We start from the raw sequence: 18347 nt of genomic DNA, 5'->3' as shown, positions 1-18347 counted from the left end.
ATCAAGTGCCAAGCTCGTAGAATGGGACCGTGTTTAGACCCAACTTCTCAGCACGAGCCAACTGTAAGTGTCAGCCGGAGAAACCACGTAATAGGATTGACAGGCTGAATTGCCCAATCTGCCTGATTGTATCGTTATCTGTGACAGCAATAAACGCTCGAGCGTCAAATGGGACGAATATTTACGTAAGGTGAAAGGACACAGCTAGAATAACATGATTGTCATTACAAGATTGCCGCTTTGCTAATACTGGCTGCTAATTGAAATCTAGTTGAGTATAATTTCACGCATAGGGTGTATGACCGCTATATGAATCGACTGTGAAGGAGACTATATATTGGGTAATCGCCTCCCTTTAACATTGGGTTTTTTCACGATTATTCTGGTTATCCAAACCACAAACCATGAGTGGTGCTTACCAACTCGCAGACCAATCTTCTGTAGCTGGATGCTGGACAAGATAAGAATGTACCCAAATGATCAGTAATAGAGTAGCTTCTCGCTCTCCATAAACGGACTAAATCAAGTCATGATTCAGAGAATGGGAAGGCATTGAAGGAAAGACGCTTTCAGCCGCGTAGGAAATGTTTGGCGAGTCTCCTGAAAGCAAAAGTGGGACCCATTGCAGTTGAATGTAAACGATTTGAAATCGCTTTTCAAGGTCTGTTACCGCTTGAGACAGACGAGTTCAATGTTTTATTTGAGCTAAGGCCAGAAACCGAACTATCAAAGGAGAAAGATCAAGAAAATTAATGCGACACTGTACCTCAGATCAGGTTGTAGTAAAAATTTAAGAGACAAGGCTGTACGTTTTCTCACACTCATATACAGATATAGAAATTACAAACATTGAATGAACCGCTTGACAGGCGAAAGAACCAGCATCGCCAAACACATATAATTCAAAGAAACCGAGAACTCCATGTCCATTATGTTAATGGAATTCTCCAAGTCTAGGACCAAAATATTCTCCCTCAGCCAAAGACTTGAGCACGCAGTTCCCTGCAGCATCGCATCCTTCCGCGACAACATCATTTCCCCACCAACTCAACTCAATGTCCCACACCTGCAGTGCAAAGAAAATGACTATGCCAGAGATTGCAATGGCGCAAGAAAAGGCAGCTGAAGTTACAAAGTTATACTATTAAAAGCGATGTTAGCACTGAAAGTGAATCAGAGCAGTGAACCCTTACCTTTGACCAAAATCCGAGGAATCTCTTCTTCAAATACAGCCAAGAGAACGCAGCCACCGGCACTGCAGGCCACAGATAGGCTAGATTGTACGGCGCCCAAGCTAGTGCACCGCCCAGCATAACAACTGGATGAGCATTGCGAACGATCGCATTCTTTGGCCACTTAAGGCTCAGGACATAGAAGATAACCACCAGCAATATACCAAGAGGGAACCCGATAAGTGTGACTGAGTAAGGGCCGCCTACGCCCCACATCTTTCGAGGACCGACGGTGCCCCAAAAGACAGCTGCAGTAAAGAAAGTGTTGGGGCCGGGACAAGTAAACCGGAACGGCGCGTCGGGAGTGCAGATATTCTCAATGTGAACCTGGTACTGCAGGATGGCTACACTAATGAATGTAGACACCAACGTCGGTACCATCTGAGCCCAGAAAGTAAAGCGGGGAGCAATCTTGAGGTAGTGAGCGAGTTTGAGGTCTGCACTGAAGGAAAGGGCATGTGCGCAGGTGACATATCCATATGACTTGAAGAAACACATTGCGATGGCGTTGCCCTCAACCCAAACACCTCCAATGAACTCGGCAAGCACATTGAGTGTGACTTGCACGCCTGTCATTGCGGCAATAATTCCGATGGGAATGACGAAGAGGAGGCACAGACCGATTCCGTACAGAACCACGAAAGGAGTGGTGTTGGTAGGGTACGCAGCGATTCCAATCATGCCGATGGTAATAGAGATGACAAGGCAGATCATATACCACCACTCAGGCACTTCCTTGTAGGCCCTCATCAGCCTGTTGTGCACGTCAAGAGTGTTGCGGTCGATGTTCTCGCCTCCATCGTTTTTCTTCTTTCTCAAACTCGACCAAATGTCGCGAAGTCCCAACATGATCTCGTGTCGGTGGTAGAGAATGCCATAGGCAACGGTTGCCGAGTACAGTGCGAAGAAAAACATGTATACAACGATGTTTCCAGCAGACAGGAATGGAGGAGAGTAAGCTTCATACTTGGCGCCGTCAAAGATGCCCTTGTCGTCGATGATTGAGCTTACATTATAAGGAAGGCCAAAATGATCGAACGGCCGGTTGGAATTGATAGGCAGGTAGGCCGAGTTGAAAGCATTACTATAGTAAATAGCAATGATAACGAACATGGAGAAGAAAGCACCGATGAAAAAATTGAAGGTGGAGAAGAATGGCACCATGAGTGGGTCGACATTGAATGTGAGAATGTTCCAATCTAGACTCGGTAAAGGATTCAGTCCGAGGCCTGTGGTGCCTCCTGTAATGGTAGCGAGATCTCGATTGTTCGGAGCAAGCCAGGTCATCCAGCTAAAGTAGCTGAGAGCGGCGAAAAGATAATTTGGTAGCCAGAAATACACGAACATAAGGCCGAACGCCCAAGCAAAAAACTTGAGTCGCGGCATTCTCCAGATGGATTTCAGAGGGCCTAAGACAACTGCAGTCTCTGATGCTGAATCGTGGAAAGCCGAGTTCAGAGCAATCGTGACTAGTGATGTTGGCCAGACACAGTACGCAGGATAGACGAGAAACCGGCGGCACAGACCTGCCAGACCGTACCCAATGAAATTTGTTGAGAGTGCAATCAGGAGTTGATATGTGACCGAAATCGCGTAGGGTTGGTTGAAGTATCGGGGAAGAAACTGGATCCATACGATGTAGTTGGTGTATGGTGTACTCTTGGCGACATTTGACATGATAGTGATGAGCATGTGTTCCTTTTTGTTGAAGGGGCCCGGATTAAGACTATGTCGAACTCCGAAGAGTGTAAACCCCCAATCGGGTAGTGACCTTTCGAGAAACTTTCCAAGCGGATATGCTAAAAGCTGTGGAACTGTCGAGGTAACATAGATACTTGGTAGACGAACATCGAAGAAGGAGTTGATAAAAGAGATACAGCACGCGAAGAATATTCCCATTGCCCACGCGCGAATCGTGGAAACGGGCAATGAGGGATCATCGGTGTTATCAACAACTGCACGCACTTCGGCGTACGGTGAGTTGGTAGTAATTAGAACAGCTTGTATCTTCATTTCTTGAATGAGCTGTTCGTGGTCTTCAGGGTGTATAAAGACATCATCGTTGCCTGAATTTCTTATTAGATTGTAAAGAAACAGGCTAACAGGTCAACTAACTGAGGAATGATTCAATTTGTTGAATGATAGCTATGGGAAAGTTTGGATCCTTAGCATGTTGCTTGTATACTTGGGCCATCAACTACGAAGATTGTCAGCTAAAAGTTGTCCTTGGGCCAGTACCACATACCCGTTTTGTATCTTCGAGTGTAAACTTGTCCGCAAGTTCCTTAGCCTCGAGCAAGTCGTCTTCGGTGGCATTGAGCAATTCTTCATGGTCATCCGACCGGATTGACAATCGGTCCCTAGCTGTCTTTACTAATGTTAGACTAGTTTCGCCATCTTATTGGAGTCCACGATGCTTCATACCGAGATTTTCTCGCCCATATCGCTGGGCACAGCGGCCTGGATAGGTTGAGCTTTCATTATGACAGACTGAACAACCAGGCTCAGAAATTGTCTTAGTAAAAGTGCTAGGAAAGAAACGCTGAATCCCACAGAAAAACAACTAGACCTCCATTGCGGAGGCTGTCCTACATATCATCAGGGTCGAAGGCCTAATCCGGCACACATCCTTGCGGCCCCTGTCCTCTCCTGGAACATCTTGATAAGGCAAGATGGTGCGGCCAAGCAAAGCAGCCGAAAGCCCGGTCAGAGGCTGCGTTGCGAGAATGTATGTATTGCATAGCGAAGAAGCCTGTCGTGGGTGAGATTGCTGATACCGCTGGGTCGATTTGAGGCATTGTGTTTGAAGCAGATGTAGTCGCCATATCCTGGCCGTCTTAGAGTAAGCCACAGGGGCTCTTTAAGTTTTAGCCGATCATGCGGCGACAACGTTTTAGCCAAGCTCCAATGCCCCTTGAACCGCCAAGTCGGGTCGAGATAAGCAATAGATAAGGGCTGTAAGTCGTGTCGTAGAACGGAAAGTGGGGGTCCTAGAGTGTGATCTTAAGCAGATCTATCAGCAATTCAACCTCGTCTATTGGATGCATTGATGTCCTGAAACGAGTGAGAAGACAGATGGTCTTAGCTTCAATAACAACGGCATTGATGTTGACCTTGTCGAATATAGAAAGAAAATATAGCTTCGACGCCTTTGTACCAGCACCATGATTGATTGTAAAAGCTGACATTGATGCCATTTATCACGGAGCTGGCGCAAGCGGAAGTGAACCTCCCGGTTATCAGAGGTTCGAGAGACTGTACCACAAAAAGATCCCTGACCTGTTCGCTCAGATCTACAGATAAGGATGTCGCAGTAGCACAAGTATTTGCGATCTAAGTGGTCCTGATGACCTTCATGAGCGACGAGTAACAGTGATCCTGGATGTTTCAGACCTTCACATTTACTCGTGCGACAAAACTTCTAGGGTTGGCGTTCTTGATGTCAACTGGACATGATGCTAAATTAGGCTCTGATAGCGATTAGGCTTTACGAATACGGCTAGACAACAGCCCTATGAGTTTCAATCTAGGTCTAGTCTTCTCTTCTTCCTTACCTCGTGCCTTGCACTTGTCGAGGACGAGAAGAGATATTGGGCGCCCAAGGACCTTGTATCTTTGTGTTCAAACGAATTTGAAGACACCCAGTGTTATCTCTTTATGGCGTATGGCGTATCATGTTGTCGTGAAAGCTAAATGTAGCTCGACGAAGTACGCACGGATCGACCTGGTAAGTAGCTACCCTCCGAAACGAGATTCTGTCATGAACTAGTATTGGAAGGGCAATTGGTCCATATAGACAGTCTGACCTCCTTGGAAAACTTCCTCCCCCCGATTCAAAAGCGCTGAGACCTCGGACAACGGCGCAGCATAGCCCTATATTCTCGCTTTCTAAATCTTGCTGGTCCCATGAGAGCAAGGGAGCAGGAGGTCGTGGCTAGGTATGAAGGCACAGCCCTGGGATGCCTCGGATGTACTCTAGGGTAGTGGTCTTTCGACGTATATTTGAGTCGAGGCGAGTATCTGTGTACTCTGATATTATCATTAAAGTAACCCGCTAGCTTAGTATGTATTTGACTCTTGTCTTGGGTGATGAAACAGTATTTTGATATCTGTAATCTTTCTTTGATATCTCTCTACCAGTATCTCCGGGTCGCAAGCCGGAGTAGGTAGCCCAACCATGCTGTCCGTCGTCTCAGCGGGGACAACATGCGGTTTCTCGTCGAGGGTGCTGACATTCACCGATGAAAGAAATCGTATCGTGAATGACATCGCGATGTTGGCCGCCAGAAATCTGCCTGGGCACATCACGCCAAACAGTCCAAACATCTTCATCTTCCGCCTCTCTTTCTCATCCAGACTTCCATCTGTTTTAAGGAATCTTTGTGGTCGGAACTCGTCAACATCGTCACCCCACACATGCTTGTCCACGTGATGAGGCCTCACGGGAGCAATGAGATTTGTCCCTTTTTTGAGCAACCATCTGTTCGCTATCGTTGTATCCTCTTGCACATATCTTGCAATAGAAAACCCGCTGTGATAACGCAGTACCTCATTCCAAGTCGCGCTCAGCTTCGGACATCGTGTCGGTATCTCGGCCAGATCTATCTCGCCGGCTTGTTCGTCAACGAAGGCATTGATTTCTTCCCGAAGACCGGTCTTCCAATCATGATCCGCCAATAGGTGATGCACTGTCCAGGTCAATACCCCTACGATGTTCGGCAGAGCACCGGCTAGCAGTAGAAGCTGGAAGTCTGTCCAGTCTTCTGCAGCTGCGCCGTGATTGTCGCAAGCTAGCCGTAGACGCCCAAGTAAACTATCAGCAGGATACTCTGTGTTAGATGCACTGCGCTCTAGTTCTTGACGAACAAAACGACGAGATTCGAGCAACTTGCGATCAATGACGAGCTCCACTGGGCTGCTGAGCGTTCGCAGATTCTGTAGCATTATCTTCAGATGCCGTAAAAACTCTGGGTTGCTGAAAGGGCTGGTAGTCTTAGAGTTTTCCCCCCAAAGGACCTTGCCAAGTGCACCAACTACTGTCGTGAACACCCATTCTTCGACGCGAATTTTGTTGATGCCACCATGCTGCGGTACGAGTTTCGAGAACTCATCATGAATATGCCCGTCGAGTTGCTCAATATAGCGGCGCAGATTGCGGTTCGGAATAAATTCCTCACGGAAGATGCGTGCGATCTGTGGGCCGAAGCCGTGGCTTTCTTTGAAATCTTCATTGAGAACTGCGCATGAGTGTTCTCCAAAATCCAGAGCTCGGCGAAAGATGGTAGGAACAAGCGGGTAGAACTTGAGATTTCGTATTTTGGGGAGGTGTTGTCGTAGCTCAGGCTGGACAATGGAGACTTTTATATTGGCCATATTGATGGTAAACACAGGCGAGGGCGTTGAACGACAGAGACTGCTGAAATACTCTTGGCCATCTCTTACATAGTTGATTACATGACCGATCAGCGGGAGTTTCGAAGGTATTGTCGGCGGAAGAGTAACGCCATCAGGCTCAAGATGACTCTCCTTAGAGTGATTATTGGACTTGGACTTTGATTGTTGTGCGCGATAGACCAGAAACTGTATGAGAAACAGCAACAGAGCATAACTGATCGCAGCAGGATCGGCCTCTTGAATGAGCGTAGCTATCATGTTGAGATGCTCCTGATCGCCTGTGGTGCCCGCTTCTAGAGAGAGGAGAAGAAGAAGAGAAGAGGACGACCCAGCAATTGAGAATCATCACAAGCAAGGGTGTCACAATGAAAAGCAGGAGTCCATGTATACGGCATGGCCGCTCATCAAAGCCAGGTATCCCATGGTCCTTCATGGCCTAGAGTGGCCTAATGCTTTCTCTAGTATCCATTTTAGGACGGAGATATGAGCATGTGGCGCGTGTAATGTACCGATCTGGTGGTACTCCAACACACTAATTGACCCGCTGGTAGAGGGCGCAACGCCCCCTGCACCTCGCTTGAGCTCAGCTAATGGACGGTTCGATGCGATCTCGAAAGCATCAAACGTTTGATGTCGCGGCGTTTCCACCTCTGAATCCATTAGCGAGGACGTCCGTCAAAAGGTCGTTTACGCAGTACAATGAAGGCTTGCCGTTACGCAGTCATGGCTGCATCCGCTGGTTGTCGGCCGTTGGCTCCTCTATGGCGGCCGTTCTCGACAATCGATGATATTCTTCGTTGACCACATTTGGACATGCCTAGCGTGATCCTAAGGCAATAGTCCAGATTTCGAGCGTAGCTGAAAAGATCCAGGCCTAAAGTTTGGGCCTTGAGCCTGTGGAGAAAGACACTAATAGCGCGAGGCTTGCCAATAGTGTCCCCAAAAGCGTAGCCCGACCCCTGACTTCAGCACACTGGGCTAGATCGATCTTTTGATGGACTGAAAAGTGATGATGCCAATGCGAATTTCCCATGTGTAGTCGTTGCTCGTGGCGTACATATAGAGTCGGTCCCAAGACGATGGCCCCCAGAGATCTATCGTGGCTCTCGCTAACAGCCCCTGCCATACCGACGTATTCACCGCATTCCACTGCTTCGCCATGAAATTCTCCATCTTCCTCCTGCCTGCAGCGTGTGTCTCGGCTGTCTACGCCCATGGCTTTGTAGACCGCCGTGCCGACAAATGCGGCGCTGGTAACAACTGCCAGCGCGGTGTAGGTGGTACTGCTGGCGTCAAGCCTCCTTTGACCAGCCGCTTGGCGGACTGCTCGAGCCTCAATACCGTGACAGTCAGCCCCTCGACTACGTATGCATAATGTTCATCATCACTATCGAAAATGACTTTGCTAATGAAAAACCATAGTACAACTACCAGCACAGTCACGGTACTCTACGGCGGTGTGCCAACTGGCATTACGCCACGCTCTTTCCCGCCATCCCAACCGCAGAAGCGGGAAGAGGTTGGAGCCACTACCATTACTCCAACAGTTGTGCCAACATACGCAACGTACTGCTCGTCGGCCTCGGCCTACTACAGCGCCTGCTCGTGCGCCGGTGTCACCCCTGTGACGACGACCTTGCCGACGCCGACAGAAACAGTCTACACAACCACCTCTGTGTGCGTTGCCAAGAGGGCAATCCGTAGGGGTCTGGAGGCATTGGGTTACGAGGTTGATGAGCACTTTGATGCTGTATACTACCCTGGAATCAGATTTCTGTAGGCGCCTCTGTACGCTGGAGTGGATGGAGTACAGTCCTTTTGTAGCCTAAGAGGTGGACACTGTAGCGATTCAATCGAATATCAACTCTGATCTAAATGCTTCTTGATCAAATCTAAGGCCAGGGATTCATAGGTGAAATTGTTTGGCTTTATGGGTAATCAATTACAGCACCCAGATATGGTTTTTTTGCGACCAGTATATACCTTGACCAGGTTCAGACGGGCTTACAGCACTGCCATAATGCAGTACGAAACACGAGCTTGTCTAACTTGCTCTTAATTCTTCTGCTCTCTGAACATTTCTGATCAGTGACGACCGGGCAAGGAGATTGAGAATCGTTGAGGCACTTTCCCATCAATGATTTCTTGTAGAACCGTGAGTGGCCAATTAGCGCACTAGAACGCGCACCGATGTTTCCCGATTCGGAGGCAGGTTCCGGCCTCGGATAGCCCCGGATAGCTTCCGAAGTTCGTGCTAGCACGTTTCTATCTTACAAGGTGAGACGGAGCATTCGCATTTAAGTGACCTAGTATTTGAGAGATTGACATTGATTATGTGCTGTCATTTTGTGAAGCCAAATTCTCACGAATATGGCAGGTTTAACAAACGTCGTAGAACCGTCCGTTATCCGATCGAAGTTCTCTCGATCCATTTCCGAGCTGTACAGAAAGGAGGTCCCGCTATACGCAGACCTTTTATCTATCGTTTCAGAAGTAAATACGCAAGAGCTATCGAAGCAGCCTGAACTTGAAGCACAATTGAGATCCACGGGGGAGCTAGGACGGCTTTCACTCGAGCGCCATGGCGCCATCCGGCTCGGTACAGCAAAGGAATTGAGGATTATGGGGAGGCTGTTTCGAGTCATGAATATGCATCCAGTCGGATATTACGATCTCTCAGCTGCAGGTGTTCCAGTGCATGCGACCTGCTTCCGACCCTGTGAGCAAGTCGAGCTGTCTAGAAATCCGTTTCGGATGTTCACGTCTGTGCTGAGGCTCGAACTCATCCCGTCAGATTTGCGGAAGCTTGTGGAAAGGATATTATCAAGGCGACGTATCTTCTCCAAAAAAATGCTTGAGCTGATTACGAAATCGGAAATAAACCAGGGTCTCACGGCCAGCGAAGCAGACGAGTACGTCGTAGAGGCGATGAAGACGTTTGCGTGGCATTCTACCGCTGTCGTTACCCTAGATGAATATGAGCTTCTGAAAAAGCAGAACCCTCTCTTGGCTGATGTCACTGGATTTCGAGGGCCCCATATCAATCATCTTACGCCTCGGACATTGAATATCGATGCAGTGCAAATCAGCATGAACAGATTTGGCATCCCGGCAAAGGATACAGTCGAAGGACCTCCAGCACGAAACTGTCCTATCCTATTGAGACAAACCAGCTTCAAGGCCCTCGAAGAGAAGGTCAAATTTCGCAAGCATGGAATGAACTTTTCTCCGGGGTCGTTTGTCCTTATAGATGACGACATGACCGAGGAAGCCGACGGAATCGAAGGCGGCCACAAGGCCAGATTTGGAGAGATAGAACAACGCGGTGCAGCAGTAACGCCAAAAGGTCTGGAAGTTTATAATTCGATGTTAAGTCAAGCTCGAAGAGACGGGATAGATTCTCGCGATGCTGGATATCATCAAATTTTCTCAAAGTTTCCAGATACCTGGAAAGAAATTCACGATCAAGAGCTGGCATGGTTCTTCTATAGAGTTGCGAAAATTGATGGCTTTGAGAGGGAAATCTGCTGCGGCCTTTCAAGAGAAGATGTGAGGGAGTTGCTAATCGGAGAGGGATTTATTTCTTATGAACCGCTGGTGTACGAGGATTTTCTACCCGTTAGCGCAGCTGGCATTTTCCAAAGTAACCTAGGCGTCAGTTCAGAAGAGGGTGTTGGCAATCTAGAAGCGGATAGTGGAGACCAGCAAGGATTCCAAAATGCTTTGGGCGACTTGAAAATCTTGAGTCAAATGGAGTTATATGAGGTGGCGCAAAGGGAGAGTTTGGATCGTTGCCTCTCACACTTCGGTCTAGATAGCAACATTTAGGTAGTTCAGTGTCATAGGAGTCCTGCAAGCTAACAAGGCTAATAAGCAGCTGCTTAAAGGAAAGAGGCTTAGGGGCCGACCTAGGCTAGCGCTTAAAATAGCGACAGTAGATCCGTTCCTCCGCGTCTTCAATCTGCGCGTCATTCAGTCATTCAGACTTGCTCAGAAGACGATGAGCCTACGATGAGAAAGTACATGAGCAAACGGCAGAGACCATGTGACTTCTGCCGCTCGCGAAAGAGCGCCTGTCGCATCGAGGGCCAGCCGCCGTGCCGCTTGTGTCTGTTGCATGGTCGAGATTGCACTTTCGTGGAGGCAGCGCAGCCGCGAAAGAAGCCAACGGAGCCATCAACGACCGACGTCCTGCCCCACGAGCATGGCATTGGCGCAGACGGACATGTTGTTGACGCGCGAATTGATCAGATCGATCAGACTGGGTCTCGTGCAAATGCTCTGGTCATGGCTGACGCATCCACTGTGACTCAGCTCCCGCCTGTCAGCTCGGTGTTCCCCGATATGGGCATGGACTTCCTCTATGACCCAGCATTAGATGGCTCGGAGTATCAATTCATGTTCAGAACGCCGCGAAGCCCTGCATCAAACCTGTCCCATATTGGGCGCTCCTTCGATAGCGTGCCTATTCGGACTGTGTCCCCAGCTCGATCTCAACCGAGCTGGAGATCACGAAATGATGTTTACCTCAACGATACTGAGGTTACAAATTCCGAGATCCTGGGACTTAGTGGAGACATGGATCCATACTTGTTACAGAGATACCGGACTGATGATGCGGGCGTCTTTAAGTTTAAACAACTCGCGATCCATTCCGTTCAGGATGAGCCGATACCGGTGCAATTCTTGGTCTCCCGTCCGTCTATTTTTGCGGAGAGCCGAGAGGAGACCGGCCAAACATCAAGCGACGTTTCGCAACTCAAGGGGGAACTTGAACAGGTCGTTTCGGCTGAGATGGGTCGTCGACTGATCAAGCTTTACGAGAGGTTCATAGCACCACAGTATCCCATATTCTCGACACAGTCATCCCCAGATCCAGTCACCAGCCCCGTGCATCTCCTTGCAGCTATCTACTCCATTGCGTTTCAGTTCTACATGCACGATGACAAGCTCTGCATTGACTTAGCCTACGACTCGCTACCCTACTCAACCCTGTCCCATCTGATCAATCGGGCCGTGGCAGTGGAATTCCATTCACCAAGTCTTGCCAGCGTTCAAACACTTGTATTGGTTGTGGCTCGTTCGTCTTCAAATCATTTGATCTCTGATGCATCCTATCGATGGGCTATGCTCGGACTGGCCGTTGCTCTAGCCATGAACCTTGGCCTACATCTCGACCCATCATCTTGGACGATAGAACCTTGGCAGGCGGCCCAAAGGCGTAGGATTTCTTCTTCCATATATGCTCTTGATCGATGGCTTGCCGCAAGCCTAGGCAGACCGCCACATATTGACGATGCGAATTGGCTGGTCACTTCGGTACACGCAACTGATTACCTTGACTCCGGCTTGACGTCCGAGCAGTGGGCGCAAGCCCTCGAGTTCTCAGCATTGACTACAACATTGAGCAGAACTCTCTCTGAACTCTAGTTAGTATCATCCGTTCTCATTATAACAGACGAATACTTATTTGTGACAGTTCTTTGAGAGCGGTGCATGACCTCGATAATAATCCTGAAAGAACTGCGGATATCGGAAGGAAATTACTTGATATCCTCCCCATGGCATCTTCTCCCGTTTCCGATGCAGGCCATAACAGCTCGTCTGATCACTCTATCACGGTTCCATTGATAGAGCTAGGACGCCGTTTTGTGAAACTCATAATCTCACGAGCGTTATTGCGACCGCATCTCTCCGCAAGCTCAGACAATAGTACGCGAAATGGACGGAGCAATAGTAAATACCTACATGATTCTGCACGTGCAGTGATGCTAGCCTCCCAGGAGTCCTTTTTGGACTTCATACGGCAGATGAAGTCAGAGGACATTGTCGGGTTTTGGCCACCTTGGTGTCAAACAGCGTTCTCCTCGCTCTGCTTCTCCTGGTTGCTAATGATCATATCCTCTAATACATATGAGGAAGCTAAGATCTGCATCGAACACTTGCAATCAACCCGAAAAGAGCTTCGTCTTAAGGCCACACCATTCCCTGTCTTACGATTAGGATTACTACGGATAGACTCAATTTTCTGGCGCGGAATCGACAAGGTCTTGGCACTTGATCCACACGTTGACCAGGCTTTCCGTGACTTTCAAAGGTCATGAGTTGACTGCTACACGACAACGCAGATCTTCGTTGATCCACAACTTGTTTTGGTGTCAACATTTGCATCATTCTTGACATAGATCATCTACAAGTGCGGCTGAGGATTTTGGCCCCTAAGTTCCCGTAGGATATCCTCGACGGTTCTCACAGCTTCCCATGCCATACCATAGCCAGCCTGAAACCCGGTACCGCCAGCACCGTAATTGTGGACGACGGTGCGCTTCTTTCCGGCCACCGATACCTGATCTCTCTCGACTCGTGCACCACCTTCCCGAGAAGGCCTGAGCCCAGCGAAGACAGCCAGAATCTCAGGTTTATCTTTTCGGAGCTCTGAACTGAGTCTTGTTGTCCGGTCTAAGATGGATTCGGTCTCATAAGAGTATGTCGCACCATCACTAGCGAGAAGTTATTATATGGTGAGCAAGAAGAGGGATAAAAGTGTCATCATCATAGGCTTACTCGTTGCCTTTTTGCATGTATCCACCAAGGATCACATTGCCGTTCGAACCAGGTCTTGGGATCACATAGGTCTCATAGTCCCGACCATGTCGCATAATGTTTGATGTGACGTGCGGAGCTCGACTCAGAAGAACTTGTCCTCTTGTCGGATAGCATTTGGCATCCTGAACCCCTGGCATTATCTTGGCGGCATTACCTGCACAGTTGAAAACAATCCGGGTTGCGGGGTTGACAAATGCGTCTTGTATGCTAGATATCTTTTGTCGCACAAACCGTACGCCGTACTGGTCTTTCAGGCGATGATATAAGTACTCCACATGCTTTGGAGCGTTGATTGTAACGGTGGTAAAAGACACGGCATATTTGACGCCCTCTGGTAATTCTGAGTCTGGAAGAATACGGAAGTCCTCAAGATATTCTCCCATGGCCTCGATTTTGTCATACGGTATCTCCTCATCCCAGAGCTCAGTTGACGGCGTCCGCTTGACGAATGATTCGTCTGGCTTCTCGGACGCGAGCTTGGTCAGATGTGCATATCCAAGCCGATCCCACTTCAGCTCGTTCGGGCTACTGCCAGAAATGGCCGAGAAGTTGCACCCCGCCCTGTTAAAGAAGAGTCAGAGACCAGCTCTTACATAAAGGTCTTGCAAACAAAGATTGGCAGTCAATACGCACCAAGGCGACGTGTAAGCTATGGAAGTATCACCGGGCAGGTGCTCGGCCAATATGGTGATGGAACGCCCGTAGCCGCGCTCGGAGAGGACAAGAGCAACATTGAGGCCGATAATGCCCGCTCTTAATAAGATAATGCATTAGTACCACACGATATTTGCGCGAGAAGCATATAATACTTACCCAACGATGACAATACCTTCATTTCTATTCATATTTGCAGACCCGGCGTGTTGGATCACCGTCTCGAATAGAATCCGCGGCACCTTTTCCCTAAAAATCAGAAGATAAATAGAAAGATCTATATCCTTGTCAGTTTCCAAAATCTTCTAGATCGTATGACATGCCATTTGAAATTCTCATCTGTATGTTCTGGGTGCTAGATTAGACTTACACCAGTGCTATGGTACTGGATGACGGCTTCGAATTTGATTGGTGGCGTTCGCCTCCATGTTCTCCACCTAGCGCAGTGCTCACCCAACTGAAAGGCCACACAGCATTTTGCTAATTACAGTTGATCATACTCGGGTAGATATCACCTAGCTTGGCCATTTAGCTCTGGCACTCAGATCAGGTAATTGAGAATAAGTATTTATCCAACCTCTAAAGTCGCACATAATAATAACAACAGTATGGGTATTCTTAAGATCGCGTTACTCCCTTTACCATTTTTCGAGCTGTCCATCTAAATACATGCCATGTACATTCCAAACCTCAACCAGAGTCTCCGTGATGCACGTCTCGGAGGACCTTTGCAGTGTCCTCAATAAACTCAAAACTCCTTGACAGACCCCTTTCTGGGTGGTTATAATATCCAAAAGCATGAGGCACTCCAGCATATCTTTTCATGGTCACTTCATTGCCGACATCCATCAACATCTTCCCATAGAACTCGCCCTCGTCGCGCTCTAAATCATACTCTGCAGTCACTATATGAGCTCGGGGTAAGCTTTTGAAATTTGGAGCCAAGACGGGAGTACAGGTCCAGTCATGGTATAGAATACGATCTTGCTCGTCTAGAATCCGGTCAGCAAGCGAGGTACCATTCTATTTCCAAAAGTAGCATACCGGGATCTTCTCCAAGCCAATATTTGAGAAACCACTGTTCGCGTCCCAGGGGGCTCCATTTCAGATTCTGAAACAAACGGGCACTTTCGTATGGGCAATTGTCCGGCGTCAGCTCCTTTATGTTCAAGCTGCAATATCTCATGTCCGTAGCCGGTACAATCATGAGGTGAAGTTTGATATCAATGGCTTCGTCGCGAGCGAAATGTGCTAGAACGGCAGACATGTGACCACCTGCTGATAACCCACCAAAGGATACACTTTGGGGATTAATGTTCAGACTGCCAGCGTTCGTGATAGTCTTTTCCATCCTCATTGTTAGCCTGGTCCATATAAAGTCCGAGCTCAACGTAACTGACCCATTTCACTGCATCCCAGCAGTCGTAGATGGCGGTGGGGAATTTGAACTCGGGACCCATGCGGTAGTCAACATCAATAATTTTGATGTTGGCTTTATTGCACATGTGCCGGCACCAAGCCGCCTCTGATTTGAGACTTCCTAGAACCCATCCTCCTACACCTTGTTCAGCTTCTTTTCACGCGTGATGAAGACAAACAGTCAATCACTTACCGCCATGGAAGTTGAGGTGAACAGGAAATGGCCCTTTTCCACGAGGAGAGTAAACCCTGACTTGGATAACTCCTTGGGGCTGATGTACTGGCACTTGTCTATCTTCAACATGAAATACATCAGGTCCTGGGACGATGCAAATGTTAGCCTATATTGTGTATAGGAATGACATGAAGTGAAGAATATTTACCGTCATATGTGGCATAGGTGAAGCTATATCTGCCGGGTGCCATTCGATATTCCTCGATAGTCACTTCATCGGCTCTGTCGAGCTGGCTACCGTGGTCATTCCAAAGCTTCCGCCATTCTGGGTCGATACCGGGTAACTCATCATCGTCGATAGCAAGCCGTCCTGACTGTACTAGAGACGCTGACGGCGAGAATATCCGTGTTGTCGTTAGTGTGGAGGACATTTTGATGAGAAACTAAAATGTCATTCGATCACATTTGAATGTCCGAGAGAGAAAGAGCATAGGAGCTGTTCAGCAAGGGACAATGCTCCATGGGTCTTGGTAGTCGACACATCTGTGTGGAGAAGACGAAGCGGGTCCGTTTGTCATCATAATAACGAAAGTATGGAGGCAATCAAGATCTAAGGGTTTCCTGAACAAGCAGATCTGTCATTCTCATTGCCTATTACGTTTGCCCTTTCCTTTGGTCGCGATGGCTCCTCCTATTGGCGGCGTTCTCATAGCCCGCATGGAGGCCGATCTCCCACGCCGGGGCCCCACTACGCCGGTCCCATCTCAGTGATAGGCATGATAGGCCCGCGCGGACGCCGCCAACGGGAGGCCGCAAAATTCTCCAACTCCAGATTCATTATCTCTCGGCCAAGGATTCCGCTTTGCCAACAACGGCGACAAGCGGACGTGGGTGCAATGATTCCCAAAAGCAACTCTTCTCCCGCAACTCTTAAAGGAGCCTGCGGACGGAACATTCGTGTGATGTCGAATCAGCTCATTCTCCATCATCATCGACTCACCAATTAGCTCATCTTCGTTATTGCTTGCCTTTCGTGTTGCAATGGAGATCGAAAACAAAGCCCCTGTCGCCCCAACGGCCACCACCAACAGCATGGTGGATCACGAAACTAAGCATGCGCCTGCACCGCAATGGGATGCTCTTCGCAGAGTGCCCGACAAGCTGCCCATCATCGCGCTCTTGATTCTCGTCGTAGAGCTGGGCGAACGGTTCACGTACTTTGGCCTTAGCGGTCCCATCCAGAATTATATCAACAATCCATACGACCCAGATTCAGACCTCCCGGGGGCTCTCGGTAAAGGCCAGGCTGTCGCGACAGCATTGGGTAACTTTTTCAAGTTCTGGGCGTATGCATCAACTGTCATTGGTGCCATAGTGGCAGACCAGTACCTCGGGAAGTTCAAGGCTATTGTGTGCGCCTGCGGAATCTATATCGTCGGCCTCGTTATTCTAGTTGCGACATCCACTCCTAATGCTCTTACCCACAACGCTGGTCTTGGTGGCTTAATTGCTGCCATGATCACGATAGGACTTGGTACTGGAGGCATCAAGGCGAACGTGACGCCATTAAGTGCCGAGCAGTACACTAATGTTCATCCCGTGATAAAGACTCTCAAGTCCGGAGAACAGGTTGTTGTCGATCCAGAGCTCACAGTTCAACGGCTCTTCAACTATTTCTATCTAGCCGTCAATATTGGTGCGCTATCGCCACTAATCACAGTCAACATAGAGGCACACCATTCATTTTGGCTAGCCTATCTGGTTCCTCTCATCGCCATCGTCATCTCTACCACCGTTTTCCTCATGGGCAAGAACAAGTATATCAAGGTACCGCCAATGGGCTCGGCGATTCTCGATGCTTTTCGCACTATTGCAGTTGCAATCAAGGAGAAAGGCTTCGTCAATGCACGCCCCTCAATGCTCAGAGAACGAGGTCATGCAAACAACTACCCAATCGCTAGTCAAGCAAGATACACAGACAAGTATGTTGATGATGTGCAGAGCGGGCTCAACAGCTGCAAGGTATGAAGGCGACTATATCAAAATCATAATTGATATTAGATCAACTCTAACTTGATCCCAGATGTTCCTCTTCTTTCCTTTCTACTTTATCTGCTGGAACCAGATGTGGAACAACCTTATTTCTCAAGCTGGACAAATGGCATTGCACGGAACTCCAAACGACCTGCTACAGAATCTGGATCCTATTGCGCTGATTATATTCATTCCATTGCTGGACTGTAGGTTCCCTTTCTATGTCCAAGTCCCATTGGACTGTGCTAACATTCCACCTCGTAGTGTTCGTGTACCCCTTTCTGCGCAAGTACAAGATTGACTTCGACCCGGTGACTCGTATATTCACTGGTTTCATGTTCGCCTCCATCTCCATGGTATACGCTTCTGTGCTACAGCATTACATCTATAAATCTCCTCCAGAGAGCATTCACGTTTGGATTCAAGCACCCAGCTACGTACTAATTGCGTTATCGGAGGCTTTCGTCATCATCACAGGCCTTGAGCTGGCTTTCACCCGCGCACCCAAAAAGTAAGCACCGTTTCCCAGTTTCTTTCGCTGTAAATGATTATTGAAGCTCACATGTCTTACTAGTCTACGTTCCGTGATTTCGGCCCTATTCTGGCTAACGATCGGCATTGCTGCCGCCATCTGTATCGCACTAGCCAGTGTATCACAAGATCCTTATCTGGTCTGGATGTATGGCTCCTTGGCCATTGTTGCATTCGTTGCGGGCTGTGCATTCTATGCATGCTTCTTTTGGAACAGAAAGCAGTGGTCTAGACGAGAAGATGTCATCATTGAGGGACACGCTATGGAACATGCTATGGAGATTGACGGCGGTGTTCGGTAG

The 18347-nt window shown here is 48.5% G+C and overlaps 3 protein-coding genes across 3 annotated transcripts; 1 reads left to right on the top strand and 2 right to left on the bottom strand.

The window, feature by feature from the left end:
* Positions 1-934: 934 nt before the first annotated feature.
* UCRPA7_7111 (putative opt oligopeptide transporter protein) lies at positions 935-2924 on the bottom strand (the record flags this gene model as incomplete). The annotated part of the gene is made up of 2 exons (XM_007919646.1): positions 935-1141; positions 1194-2924. 2 exons carry the CDS (start codon positions 2922-2924, stop codon positions 935-937), a joined length of 1938 nt encoding a protein of 645 aa, XP_007917837.1.
* A 9892-nt stretch (positions 2925-12816) lies between these two features.
* Positions 12817-14077, bottom strand: UCRPA7_7110 (putative d-amino acid protein; the record flags this gene model as incomplete). The annotated part of the gene is made up of 4 exons (XM_007919648.1): positions 12817-13126; positions 13464-13793; positions 13866-13985; positions 14046-14077. The coding sequence occupies 4 exons, from the start codon at positions 14075-14077 to the stop codon at positions 12817-12819; spliced, it is 792 nt and encodes a 263-aa protein (XP_007917839.1).
* A 2495-nt stretch (positions 14078-16572) lies between these two features.
* UCRPA7_7109 (putative mfs peptide protein) lies at positions 16573-18347 on the top strand (the record flags this gene model as incomplete). The annotated part of the gene is made up of 5 exons (XM_007919645.1): positions 16573-17502; positions 17564-17720; positions 17779-17870; positions 17973-18025; positions 18089-18347. 5 exons carry the CDS (start codon positions 16573-16575, stop codon positions 18345-18347), a joined length of 1491 nt encoding a protein of 496 aa, XP_007917836.1.

Source organism: Phaeoacremonium minimum (genome assembly GCF_000392275.1).
Source record: "Phaeoacremonium minimum UCRPA7 unplaced genomic scaffold PA7_03_scaffold_497, whole genome shotgun sequence".
In the NCBI taxonomy this organism is placed as follows: domain Eukaryota; kingdom Fungi; phylum Ascomycota; class Sordariomycetes; order Togniniales; family Togniniaceae; genus Phaeoacremonium; species Phaeoacremonium minimum.
This window is presented reverse-complemented; position numbering and strand designations above follow the sequence as displayed.